General features: G+C 34.7%; 2 protein-coding genes across 2 annotated transcripts in view; both read right to left on the reverse strand.

Moving 5' to 3' along the window:
- Window positions 1-6,124, reverse strand: part of LOC135086708 (transient receptor potential cation channel subfamily A member 1) — a 127,008-nt gene extending 120,884 nt beyond the window's left edge. The window contains exon 1 of the mRNA XM_063981486.1: window positions 6,037-6,124. The gene's annotated coding sequence lies outside the window, so the exon portion shown is untranslated. The remainder of the gene's footprint in view (window positions 1-6,036) is intronic.
- Window positions 2,114-4,368, reverse strand: LOC135086589 (carcinine transporter-like). Its single transcript, XM_063981342.1, has one exon. It carries the CDS (start codon window positions 4,251-4,253, stop codon window positions 2,538-2,540), a length of 1,716 nt encoding a protein of 571 aa, XP_063837412.1. The 5' UTR covers window positions 4,254-4,368; the 3' UTR covers window positions 2,114-2,537.
- Window positions 6,125-15,132: the final 9,008 nt, after the last annotated feature.

A 15,132-nucleotide genomic window follows, 5' to 3' on the forward strand; every position in this document is an offset into this window, starting at 1 on the left:
GTGTAAAAGTAGAAAAATTCATATCAATGAATGTATGAAACATGAACATAGAGATGATTTAATTTGTTGCCAAATATTATTTTTTTCTTTCTTTCTTTCATTCTTTCTAATTATTAAAACATAACAAACATCCATTTAAGATTCATTCTCACAAGAAAAAAATCATGCTTTCAGTATACTGGCCTTGGTAACGTCGTTTCTCAAATCCCACTATATTTTGATGAAAGCGTGCCCCTTGTTCTTGCGAATAAGCCCCCATAATTATTTATAAATATATCCCAATGAGAATGTGACGTGCATCTTGAGAGACATTCTACTATGAAGATGGAAAATTCAAATCGCTATAACTTCTTAAAAAGCAAATATTTTCGATTTGTAATCGCACTTTTTTATATACATTTGCTTATATAATCAGAATATAATAAGTAAAATCCATGCGCAAAAAAAAAATTTTTTTGTTGACCGGTGTAATAAACTGGATCTATCCGAAAATTCAATGTTTCTAGCTTCCATACATTTGGTAAAGTCACATTATTTTAAAAACTACACATTATATCGTAAAACTGATTACTGATTCTAAAAGTGATTCACAAGCTCTATTAAATGGTATCAATAATAGGTTACAGAATAAACTGGATCTATCCAAAAATACAATATTTCCTTCTTCCATACATTTAGTACTACCACAGTCATGACACTCATCTCTTGACAATATTATAGCAAGTAAAGCCTAAAACCAATGTTTTCCATGAATAATTTTCAATAAGAATACAATAACAAGTTTATTTTAAGAGTTTATTATGAAATAAAAAAAATACACTTCTAATATTGTGTGTCTGGCATACATTTAGTATGGAAGCTGGAAACACTGAATTTTCGATAGATCCAGTTTATTCTGTAACCTATTATTAGTACCGTTTGAAAGAACTCAATCAGCACTTTCAGGATCAGTAACCAGTTTTTCAGAAGTTAGTTTCAGTTACTTTAGAAATAATCGAGTGAGATCACTTAACGTTTCCACCCTGTATAGGGGAGAGTTCGGTATATTGTACCGCCGGGTAAATTGTACCACCCTCATATTTCGTAAAGTATTTATTGAATGTCTGTAATTGCAACACTCAGCGATACACAACTAAAATCAATTAATATCGGCCATGTGGTTTTTGCCGTGACAACAAACACGTGTGTTTTATTTTGAAAAGTATTTTTTCATTGTTTTCAAGTAACTTTTGACAATACATCTTTAGATTGTAATTTTGTTAAATTTAATCACAGGGTGTTTCTAAAATATTATTTAGAAGCGTAAATTAGTGTGGATTACAATTATTTGAAACATTTTTCGGTATTTATAAGCTATATTTTTTACCGATTTTTTAAAAGCACTATCACCTAGTCGGCTAAATTGTACCACATCAAGTTGTATGGAACTTTACCAAAGGATTTTGAATATTTTTTTAGTAAATCATGTTTTGAAGTTATAATAGCGCAGTTATGTTTGACTAACAAAAAATGAAAGCAAAAGACTGGCAAAGTAGATTAGGTACAAGTGTGCGTTACGATAATTGGAATTACAAAACTTGTACTCAAAATCGTGATAACGTGTAAAACAATATCGATTGTCTATGTTATTAACTACTGTTCCTCTTCGTTTCCTAATTTGTTAAGAATGTATCGTATAATATTTTGCCATAGTTTTTTTAAAGGCTTGAAATTTATTGAAATCCAATTTAGTAACCCTGTGGTACAAATTATCGAACCGGTTGGCTAAATTGGACCGAAGCTCTGAACTCGTACTTTGTTGATTTGTGCTAAATATACAATAATCATGTTAATTAATACTTATGAAATAGTAAGTTGAATAATGTATCTTTTATTATATACCTACCATGGACATTAGCAAAAACAAAAGAAAACTATGTGTAAAATGGGATTGAAAAAAACTGGTCCAAATTAGCGGACTCTCCCTTACTAAACACAGGATGACATCTAAGTATGCTTGAGTTTGAATCTAGATTCATTTTAATAACTTGAGCACAATAAAAACGTTATAACCAAACAAAAATGTTTCATGATGAATATTTAAACAAACTTTAAAAATAATTTTATAAAAAATAATGATGATGTTTAAAAAAAAGTTTACTAACAAATTCGCATTTTGAAATCGTTACGCTCAGCAAATTTTTACTAGCATTATTAAAAAAACAATATTGCCAACATCTTTTAAATTACACCATAGAATATTATCTTAACAAAGGACTTATCTCTGTGTGGTTCAATCATAATAGCTTCATTATGTGTATAAGTTTCACAAAATGTTGCCATGTCAAACCAAAATATAGCTGTGAAGATCTATCCTTTTTTTAGAGATATAAATTACCATTAAAATACATGAACAAGACCACCAGCCCATTTCCACGGTAATTATATCACCAAACATTTAAAAAGTTTGGAAGTGGTCATCGTTTCGCACACTGGTGGAACCTCATTAGAACGCACTTAAATTGGCGAAAATTATTACCTACAGACTATCCCTAGACCTAGTCAAGCTCGAATGACCTATTGACATACGAACTTTCTTTATTTTCTTTCTTTCTACGTGGAAAATCCCAGAAAGGCTGCGATTTGATCATATTTTCGGTATCTTCAAATGTTTGAGGCAGATCCTGCTTGGCTGTCTCTGGTAAGTTGAGTGCTAGGAGTATGGCCAATATTGCAACGCATGCACAAATTGTCAAAGGAAGATAGTACGCGACAACTTGAAGATATGCAATGAAGGGCGATATTACTGTGGCTACGTATCCACATATATGTATTATAGCTGATCCTGAACCACGTACTGGCGTTGGAAGCACCTCAGCAGACCACTGCATGGTCGCGTTACATGCTATGTTTATAGTAAACCTTACTACCATAGCGCATAACACAGAAATTAGTCCATCAGCTAGAAATGGTGTAAACAATGAAAACATGCAGCATACAAGGCACACGCCAATCATCATCCACTTTCTACCAGCGTAATCCAAAACAAACGAAACTATTAGCAAAGACGGCAACTCAGTCAATGAAACAAGAGTGAAAGATAAAAAGAAGTCAAATTGTAACTGTCCCACACTTCTTGCTGATACGTCAAATATGATCATGAGGCACATATACACCAAACATATGCAAATAAACATTTTTCTTAAAACTGAACTCTTTAACAACTGCAACACACTCGCACTTCCAGTATTGTCTGCTTTTTTTGTCGCTGATAATCTAAATTTTTCCACCATTTTTGACGGAATCGGTTTTTTATTTATTCGTCCAACCGAAAGGACTTTATCGATAGTATCTTCCACTCGTCCTTTGGACAATAACCATCTCGGGCTTTCCGGCATTATAAATGGGGCAAGGAGAGACAATGCCAAAGGGACACTAGTTGCCAATCCTATAGCTTTCCAATGTCCGCAAGCCAATGAAATCCATGGCAGTATAGTCAATCCCAATGTGAAAAACAGCGCGAAAGGCAAATTTGCCATCAATGTACGGTATTTCGGAGCCACATACTCTAGGGCGAGGAGATAAGTCATCATCATGCAGTTGTCATATCCCATGCCAACAAAAAAGCGGCAAACGGTGAATTCAATGAAATTTCTTGAAAAGGTACTACCAATACCTGCAACACATGCAATCATATTGGCACAAGTCGCAGCCGGCAGCCGTCCGAAACGGTCAGCAATCCATCCCACTATGAAACCCCCAACAATTGATCCCACGAAGAAGAATGACTGCGCTGTAGCTTGGTAGCTGCTCCTGTCACATACCCATCCCATCTCGCTTGAAATAGTTGGATAGGGAATCTCAGATGTATTGAATTCCCAACCATTCACACAAGTTGCCACGGGCCAGGAAGAATTAGGTTTCTGACCAGTACTTAAAACTTCACTCCAGTTCGCGACGTATGCTTGACAATGGGAATATCCGAATCGGTCATTTGAATCAGTTGGGATTGCTATATTTCTTCGCTCTTCCACAGTCAGGTTCGCAAGCTCTGGAATCCAACACCAATGATTTGGGGCAGCTTCAGTCATAAACATCTGGCCGAAATATGTGAAGCCACCAAAAATGTAGAAGGGAAACGTAGAGAAAAACAGTAGCCATTGGTAGCGACCGAATTCTCCTGCGCTGGACAAAAATGTATCGAAATCGACTTCATTGCTATCTTCTTCTTCAGATTTTGACCCGTTCTTATTTCCATGATTCACCTCCTCCATTCTTACTGTTTATAACTGTTATGGTTTTCCAAATTTTTATGGATATCGTATTTTGTGACGAACACTTTAAATCAAAACACATTTAAAGTGTTCGTCTAAAACACGTCTGAACGGGTGTGTTACTTATTCTGACGAAAATAAAACAATTTATACGGTTTTTATCAAGCGCCACCATGCAAAGATAAACAAAAAGTTTATTTGCATATTCTTTACATCACAATGTGAATTTTTAAGATTGTAATGTAATGAAATTTAAATTGAAATATAATCCATTACCGCGCTCCAGTGACGTTTAGTAAGCCGATAAGAAAGGATTACGTTTGTTCGTGATTTCCATGTTTATCTATTTCTAAGTCATAATAACGTGACAAGTCTGTGTTATAAATCCAGAATTATGGTTTAATTGCTGCACGAGCTTGTGAATTTCCTGATGGTAACCTATCCCCATCGCCCATTTACGTTAGCAATACGCAGAAGAGTTTCCGATAGGTGGCTTTAGTTTTTTTATTATTGATTGATCCTGTCAATGTTAGGTACCATGTACCATTAGCTGCTAGTTATGAAGGATTGAACTTTTGGTTAGTGGAAGTTATAAGCTGGGATCGAACTTTTATGTACATCCCACATAAAATTAGTCGTTTACACATTTATAAAATATATCTTGCATGTTAGTCATCCAAATAGCACATCCACCCAAGGATATCTTGAAACCTACTTAATGAACGTGACGTCGAATAACATGTTAACAATCGACAAACTAGTCATGCTATCATGAGTGAGTATTGAAGACGAGACATGACGTTACGTTAGATGTTCGCCAATTTTATTTTGCATGATATTTTTACTTACAGCCAGCTGGATTTTTACATATTTTATTTTACGCTACGTTACCAAATTGGACACGGGAACAATTCCTGTTTTCAGTTTTATTGTCACTGTTTGTCATCTTCATCATAGCAACTGACAAAATACAGCTACAGCATCTGATCTTTATCATCTTATTAGATAAAATTTATATTGTAAGTACATTCTGGTATAAAATAAGTTCTTTATCAGTATGCCACCATGACACCAGTGGTATATTTACAATATTTTATGGCTAACGACGTTAACATTAACAACGTTTGTTTATTAATAAAATCAAAATGATCTAGTTCTAAGAAGATAATTTTGAAGAAAAAGTTCTAAGCGTTTTATTGTTGGGGAATTTTGTTTGTTAATGGGCCGTCGAGAGTGCTTTGTGATGTATTTGATTGACGTTATGCTGACAAATATTATTATATTTGAATATGTTATTACGGTTAATGTGTACGTGATACTAGCTAACGTACATTTTATTATATTTTTAGTTCATTTTGGAAAATTGCTGTTAACTTAATGGGTTTTTGTTTATGTTTTTCTAAGAAATTAAAACGTGCGTTAGAATTTTCAATTCAAACAAAATTGTTTTCCAGTAAAGCTCGTAATTACGGCTAGTGTATTTTAAAACTAAAATAATTAAAAATAATATTCTGCATATGTACCAGTCTATTGGGTTTTTATTGCTTTAACACAAACATTTTCATTAGCACACAACTGACCAACTTAGTAATGAAATTGAAACACTGAATCAATTGCTTAATTAAAATAGGTAAAAATGTGTTAGTCCAGAGGGCACAATAATTTTAAGCTGCGCAAAAATAAACTTGAAACTTTTTAGCAAGAAAACAGATTAAAAAATAATTTCGCGCCAATCCCACTGACAAAGAACACAAAACATTGAAAATTTAAATGTGGAACTTACCGCGATCGCTGGACTTGTCCGTTCGATGCGTGGCAAAGGAAAACTTTTCGCGCAGTCCGGGGTGCGTGTATACGCGCGGTCGTGATGGTCATCCCACAGTACTAGAGTAGATAGGGCGCCATTGGTGCAGGCATGCGTGTTGCGCACTTCATTGGTAATGTCTTTGCGCGTTTGCGATGTGTCATCCGATTGCAACTTTATGTTGAAACTCAAAAGATTTAAACCGCAGCTTAAGTTCTTCCTTATCCATTAGGTAGGTAATTGTGCCAACTGGGGACGGGACTAAAAATATCTATTATGTTATGTACCTTGATTTGTCAACTTTTATCTCAAAAATCATTTTAGAAGATTTTGTTACGCGCGTAAATATAGAAAACTAGCTTTGGCGTGCGACTTAGGCTCCATTAATTTTGTTCTGTCTCAAAGAATTTATCGCACGTTCCTTTTTCGATTTTCGATTTCGATTTAAAAACTATGGCATGTTTTACTGAGTTTCAAACTATCTCCATAAAAAAATTCATCAAAAGCGGTTTAGTGGTTTACAATGTACATTTCACGCGGGTGAAGCCGCGGGCAAAAGCTAGTAACAGCAGACGAGTGTGCTATGTAAACTTCCAGGAGCCGGCTGGTTTCGATCCAGCTTCCTCTTGCATGCAAAGCAAGCGCTCTACCAACTGAGCAAACGGATCCGGTTTATAAGCGACAAAATTCATCATAGCTTTCAAACTTGGCACGTTTCCAATTTAGTGGAAATTCACTAAAATAAAAGTAGAATAATAATAATAAATATAGAGGTTGTACAAAAAATAAATTCCTTCTCGTTCGAAAGTGTCTTATTTTTAAAAGACCAAAACAGCGCCTATGTACTATTTTATTTAATGCTTAGGTACCATTATTCGATCAAAATCTACACAAAATACTAATTCATGGAAACTTTATTTAATAATTTTTTTTTCGTTGTCAAGTTTAGTCCCATATAACTTACAAAATCATTTTGAAAGCATCGGGTCCTAAATCCGATGCCTTTCCAAAAATACAGCAAAAATAAGTGCCTTTATTAAGTATTGTTGTGAATCGTTACTTCGGTATGGCACAGTAATGTACGACCAGACTTAACTAGTCAGGAAAAAACCAAATTAAACCGCGTGCTAACTTAAGACAACGCCATCTAGCGAAACATGCTTGTGTTACAAGTGGGTGTACCACAAAAGTCGAGCAGCGGCGGGGTTCGAGTGTTCCTCGAGTAGGAGGGTCCGAAACCTTTACCGCTTGGCTATTTTCACTTGTAAATTTATTACCATCATCATCAAATCTGTTTACATAATCTCTTCGTACTCTTCGCAGCATTTAAATTGATAATATTACGAATATTATTGTCAGTAATAAGTATAACGTTTTACCACTAAAGAGTAGGCAAAAAATTACCCAGAATCCCCAGAAATTTCATAATTATGTGCTGTTGTTTCATAAAAGTTACGATCTAGTATACCACCTAGATACACAGTAAATAAATCATAATATAATAATATTATTATACTGTGCTAGATATTTGAGTATTGGCTTGAACGCACTCATATCAGGAATTACTGGGTCGAATTGAAAAATTATTATTATGATGGATACTTATTTCACTTATCGAGTAAGGCTATGGCTTAATAACATCAAGGAGCGGAGCTTCAATGAAAGATGTTGAAAAAACGATAAACAATATTTTGACGCGCGCGAGCGTTTTCGCGGGCACAGCTAGATAAAATAAAACATCATAATATTATTTTGTTTCATAGGTACACTTATCTATAAATATTATAAAAAAATATATTTACAGTCATCAAAAACGATATTGTATATTGATTTCTAATATTTTATATTTTTTTCTAAACTGAATGAATAGTTTGCGCGAGAGACATTTCCAAAGTGGTTAATGTATGTTGTTTGAAAGGATGATGGGCACAAATGTATGGAAAGTGGTACCCGCTCCAATAGCCATAACCAATATATATTTCAAAAGGCCTTTAGATGTATATAAATGTCTGCTATGGGGCCAGTTCTAATTCACGTTTTGAAAGCAGTAATTCCACTAAGTATTATAATGAAAGTATAACACAATCATCCATGTATACGAGTGTGTACTATGACTACAATCTATTAATATAACTAAAAGAAGCCTTGAAAAGGAAAGGATTATACCTAAGATGAACTACCCAAGCTATTAGCCCTTTATTCGCTTTCATCATCATCATCATGATCATTTTAGCCATAAGACGTCCAGTTGAACATAACCCAATGATTTCCACAATGGCCGGTTGGTGGCGGCCTGCATACAGCGCCTTCCCGCTACCTTTATAAGGTCGTCGGTCCTTCTTGTGGGTGGACTTATTGGGTCTTGTGGGTATATTCGCTTTAACAACCCATAATAAAACCCTTAAGAAATAATAAAACTCCAACCCCTTTATTAATAAAAGTTACACACTAGTTGAACTCTGATTTAAATTGTCATTTGGTATGGAAATGTCATTTTAATCCAAGGTTCATCCTAGGTATAACTTTTTTAAATAAGGGGGTAGTAGTTCTTCAAATAAAAACATTTATTTCACAATTATCTCTATCAATAATTATAGAGTTAAGGAAGGATGCTGGAGCAGTAAACCCTTCATGCCTCGCATAACCTAAGTACCATAAAATGGACACGTATGATACTTCGGTTACACAAAAAGTATGTTTATCTTCGAACGCAACCAGATCTGCGGCTGGTGGCCATAGTAAATGTTGTTCGTCTTGGTAAGACCTTTTAAATGACACTACAAACATAACTATTGGAGCCGGGTACCAATTTGCAAAAAAGTATGTTTATCTTCGAACACAACCAGATCTGAGGCTGGTGGCCATGTGTACGTTACTCCAGCTGGAAAGTAGCTCCTAGAGTGATATGAGTAGAACGTAATTAGTTCCCAACATGGTGTAAATGTGCGCCAAATTAGAGATTTGTGCGTCCTGTAGTTTTGGTACAATACGGAAAAAACGATTCCTGCTGGAGTAACGTTGTTCTAGCAGGAAAATTCTAAACGAATGATCGAAAAGAGAAAAACTGTGTACGAGCAGATAGCTTATATTTGTTCTATTATGTGAGCTGAAAATGTGATTTGTGCGTCTTCAGGTTTTCGAGATATTGCATTTCCTGCCAGGGTAACGTTTTGCAGAATGCTCTACCTCAATAACCGTTATATGTGCGCCTATAGAATAAACACACACGAGTAGCTCTTGATTTGTGCGTATATGTGAAAGAAACATGTTTATGAAAATATTTATGAATATCAAGTAATCGAGCTTTCTTCAAAATCCGAAAAAATCGTGTAGCGCCTGAATAAAAAAACATACAAACTCACTGAAAACTGTATTCGATCCTTCTTAATACGTATTATAACCATAAAAAGTTTCAAAAACGCACATTCATGGGTCATTGAATAATATCATTAAAAGTAAATACGACGGTGCTATAACTTTGACGTCAAAATACAAGAAATCAGCTACACCAAGATGAGCGGATGTCAACCTTATAATTAGAGCGTTTATTAAACAAATATAAAATATAATATTCAGCTTGAAATGTATCGCTTAAAAAAAGATATGCACAAAAATATCAAATTGTAAATAACGGCTGGTTACCCGACCAAATTCGAATGCATACAAAAAAGCGACGGATTCATACACATCGATGACCTTTCACATTGAGTGTATTAAACTTAAACTGTTGTTAGTACAGTCGTGTTCAAATGTTTTGGCAATTATTTTAAATAGTCGTATTTTAGATTGTTAATGAAAAATAAATACAATTTGTAACCACATCAAATGAAAAACCCTTATTATTTCTCTTCTTAAGAATCTATTTATCAATTCGATGGGTGCCGGGAATAAAGCCACAATCGACAAAACACAATTTTACAGGAGAAGAGATTTAGTGACAATTTTGAATAATACTAAATTACGAGGCGTATCCAAACGGTTTGTATATCAAACAATGCGTTATTTTTTCTGGAGTAACATTTAATGTGAATAAGGTGCTTAGAATATACCATAAAAAAGGTATAAATACATATTGCCGCTTCATACATTGAAAGTCAGTTCCTTAAGAGTCGATTGTGGTTCTATTCCGGTAAAAAGTGTGCAATTAATCAAACTCAAACAGCAATAGGGTATTGCAGCCTCGGGCGCTGATCTGAAGGATACAGTAATAGCCGTTTGCTTGTAGAAGATTTAAATAAAAGTTTTAACATTGTATATGGCACGATTATTCCGGTCAACAAATTTTAAATGATGAATAGGAATAACGATTCAATATCCATAGTGCTTTTGGTAAATCAGGCAGTTTCAAAGATAAAATTCTGAAAAAAATTCAAAAGGTGTATAGGGACCCGCAGTTTACTAAAATCACTTAATCGGAAAACTGCTGCTATGGCTATTGCGGCTTTATTCCAGGCACCCATCGAATTTATCTTAAAAAGTATTTAATCATGACGTCAAATCACAGATCAATATCGTTCGAAAGACAAGACACTACTGGACAAAGGCCTCCCTCAAGGATTTCTACAAACACCAGTCCTGCGCCACTCGCATCCAGCTACCTTCTGCGACCTTCACCAGATCGTCGGTCCACCTAGTGGGAGGCCTGCCCACGCCACGTCTTCCGGTTCGTGGTCGCCACTATGTGGTGGAACTTTCCTGCCTCAGCGGCCATAAATTGCTAAAAATGTTTTATAGACATGAAAGAAAAGTGATTTGTGTTGTGATAAACTAAATTTCATGCGGGTGAAGCCGTGGGCAGAAGCTAGTATTAATATAATACACATATTTCACGTCAAGACTTAATTGTAAATTATAATATAGGCGCACTTACACATTAATCATGCCAGATATAAGAAAAAAAAGTTTGTCATTAAAATTTATTTTTACTTGTTATTTTGTACTTCAGTGTACTTCGGTACAACAAATTTCTACCGGTTAGTGAGTATAGTTAAGAAGGTCATCGAAATGTATGAATCCGTCGCTTTTTTGTATGCATTCGAATTTGGTCGGGTTACCAGCCGTTATTTACAATTTGATATTTTTGTGCATATCTTTTTTTAAGCGATACATTTCAAGCTGAATATTATATTTTATATTTGTTTAATAAACGCTCTAATTATAAGGTTGACATCCGCTCATCTTGGTGTAACTGATTTCTTGTATTTTGACGTCAAAGTTATAGCACCGTCGTATTTACTTTTAATGATATTATTCAATGACCCATGAATGTGCGTTTTTGAAACTTTTTATGGTTATAATACGTATTAAGAAGGATCGAATACAGTTTTCAGTGAGTTTGTATGTTTTGTTATTCAGGCGCTACACGATTTTTTCGGATTTTGAAGAAAGCTCGATTACTTGATATTCATAAATATTTTCATAAACATGTTTCTTTCACATATACGCACAAATCAAGAGCTACTCGTGTGTGTTTATTCTATAGGCGCACATATAACGGTTATTGAGATAGAGCATTTTGCAAAACGTTACCCTGGCAGGAAATGCAATATCTCGAAAACCTGAAGACGCACAAATCACATTTTCAGCTCACATAATAGAACAAATATAAGCTATCTGCTCATACACAGTTTTTCTCTTTCCGATCATTCGTTTAGAATTTTCCTGCTAGAACAACGTTACTCCAGCAGGAATCGTTTTTTCCGTTTTGTACCAAAACTACAGGACGCACAAATCTCTAATTTGGCGCACATTTACACCATGTTGGGAACTAATTATACGTTCTACTCATATCACTCTAGGAGCTACTTTCCAGCTGGAGTAACGTACACGGTGGCCATAGTAAAAATTGTTCGTCTTGGTAAGACCTTTCAAACGACACTAGAAGCATATCTATTGGAGACGGGTACCATTTTGCCCATTGTCCTTTGGCCAAGTCATTTCATAAAAAGTAAGTATAAATAAATAAGAAAATTTCCTAAACTTGGTAAAGTTCATCAAGTGTAATAAGTTGATTCTTTGCTTTGTATGTAAGTGAAAAGCAACCAAAATTTTTTAACTAATTTAATAGTTGCTTAAAAATTACAAGTTTCTAAAAATAAAGTAATTATTAACAATAGCGATATTAAAAATAAATAAGTATGTACTACATAGAAAACATTGTACAACTTAAACAAATTCACAAGCGTTAATTATTCTCATTGATTTGATTGAACTAACTTATTTGGTAGCTTCTCATCATTTTTGTGGGGTATTCACGTTTTATTCTTTTTTCGGTCCTGAAATAACGTTTTAATAAAAACAATATGGCGGTAACATAATAAATAAATAATAAATAACAAATAAATATCCTTGGACATTTTACACTGCGCTTCTAGTCCCAAACTAAGCAAAGCTTGTACTATGGGTACTAGATAACGGATATAAACATACTTAAATAATTATTTTTTTTGTAAATATCACCCAGAAAACACCCAGTCCAATACAAACAAATATGTTCATGCACACAAATGTTTGTACTGTGCGGGAATCGAACCTGCAACCTCCGGAATAGTAGTCCGTTTCGAACCACTACACCAAACGGCCGACAAAATAACTTTTATAAAAAAAACTAGGTATATTAATTTTAATGTGATGCAAATGAATACTTTCACTGGCTTCAAAGGTCAGGGCCCGTTTTGAAATATCTAAAATATTAATAATATCAAGCATACAGTCCGAGAGGGGACCGTAAGAAACCCTACGTCATTTGATACTAATATAAGCTCCATGGCACACGTTCAGAAAGGTTGTGCTAAGCTTGGAAAAAATAATTGTTAAATTCCGATTCACTGGTAACGCAAAGACGAAATTCTTTAGTAACACACTGACTAAAGAATTTCGTCTTGAGGCAATGTGGTATTTTGGACGAAACGATGTTATGTAGCTTTCCGAACGCTACCCAGCCGAGTTGGATACGACGATTGACCTCTTTCTCGAAATTGGACCTACCTAGCTAAATCGTTTGTCCATATTCATACGCAGGCTAACCTATTCGGAAACTCTATTAAGGTCTTCGAGCATTGTGCCAAGATCTTCCAGCGATTCTGCCATGACCACAATATCGTCGGCAAACCGAAAGTGAAGGATTAGAGGATTAGATTAGAAGTAAAGGATTCGGCATAAACATTAACGGCGAGTACACCACTCACTTTCGGTTTAACGGGACTATTCCCACCTCGTTACCACCACTGCAACTCCTGTGTAGCCAGGATCTACAGCTTGACCGCCACAAAAACCAAACCAATGAAGGTCAAGTTTGTCCTGGGAGAAAGTTAAACTGTCATTGGACCCGCAACGAAATTAATCAATTAATCAGAAGAACATAGGAGTTCGAAATTGAGGTTCGACTTCCCTCCATTGCAAAGCGGATGACAGGTGACAAACAAAGGTTTAACCTTTAAGAAAAGATTATGCACCACGGACAATAAATATCAATTAAGGGGGCCTATCTTATGAGCAATTAGCAACTACCTGCCAATAATATTTTTCACAAAATCGCTTAAAAGCACGGAAATTTTTCCTTGTCGCGACAAGATCGGTGTAATAAATTGCGGAAACAGATGTAGGTATGTTGTATTGAATTAAGCATTAGTATTGAATTAAGAACTTTCCTGCCTCAGCGGCCATAAATTGCTAAAAATGTTTTATAGACATGAAAGAAAAGTGATTTGTGTTGTGATAAACTAAATTTCATGCGGGTGAAGCCGTGGGCAGAAGCTAGTATTAATATAATACACATATTTCACGTCAAGACTTAATTGTAAATTATAATATAGGCGCACTTACACATTAATCATGCCAGATATAAGAAAAAAAAGTTTGTCATTAAAATTTATTTTTACTTGTTATTTTGTACTTCAGTGTACTTCGGTACAACAAATTTCTACCGGTTAGTGAGTATAGTTAAGAAGGTCATCGAAATGTATGAATCCGTCGCTTTTTTGTATGCATTCGAATTTGGTCGGGTTACCAGCCGTTATTTACAATTTGATATTTTTGTGCATATCTTTTTTTAAGCGATACATTTCAAGCTGAATATTATATTTTATATTTGTTTAATAAACGCTCTAATTATAAGGTTGACATCCGCTCATCTTGGTGTAACTGATTTCTTGTATTTTGACGTCAAAGTTATAGCACCGTCGTATTTACTTTTAATGATATTATTCAATGACCCATGAATGTGCGTTTTTGAAACTTTTTATGGTTATAATACGTATTAAGAAGGATCGAATACAGTTTTCAGTGAGTTTGTATGTTTTGTTATTCAGGCGCTACACGATTTTTTCGGATTTTGAAGAAAGCTCGATTACTTGATATTCATAAATATTTTCATAAACATGTTTCTTTCACATATACGCACAAATCAAGAGCTACTCGTGTGTGTTTATTCTATAGGCGCACATATAACGGTTATTGAGATAGAGCATTTTGCAAAACGTTACCCTGGCAGGAAATGCAATATCTCGAAAACCTGAAGACGCACAAATCACATTTTCAGCTCACATAATAGAACAAATATAAGCTATCTGCTCATACACAGTTTTTCTCTTTCCGATCATTCGTTTAGAATTTTCCTGCTAGAACAACGTTACTCCAGCAGGAATCGTTTTTTCCGTTTTGTACCAAAACTACAGGACGCACAAATCTCTAATTTGGCGCACATTTACACCATGTTGGGAACTAATTATACGTTCTACTCATATCACTCTAGGAGCTACTTTCCAGCTGGAGTAACGTACACGGTGGCCATAGTAAAAATTGTTCGTCTTGGTAAGACCTTTCAAACGACACTAGAAGCATATCTATTGGAGACGGGTACCATTTTGCCCATTGTCCTTTGGCCAAGTCATTTCATAAAAAGTAAGTATAAATAAATAAGAAAATTTCCTAAACTTGGTAAAGTTCATCAAGTGTAATAAGTTGATTCTTTGCTTTGTATGTAAGTGAAAAGCAACCAAAATTTTTTAACTAATTTAATAGTTGCTTAAAAATTACAAGTTTCTAAAAATAAAGTAATTATTAACAATAGCGATA

The sequence above is a fragment of the Ostrinia nubilalis genome, chromosome Z, assembly GCF_963855985.1.
Source record: "Ostrinia nubilalis chromosome Z, ilOstNubi1.1, whole genome shotgun sequence".
NCBI lineage: Eukaryota > Metazoa > Arthropoda > Insecta > Lepidoptera > Crambidae > Ostrinia > Ostrinia nubilalis.

Bases quoted from the DNA above. Each gene is read 5' to 3' on its own strand.
- LOC135086589 (XM_063981342.1), bottom strand. From the start codon at position 4,253: ATGGAGGAGGTGAATCATGGAAATAAGAACGGGTCAAAATCTGAAGAA.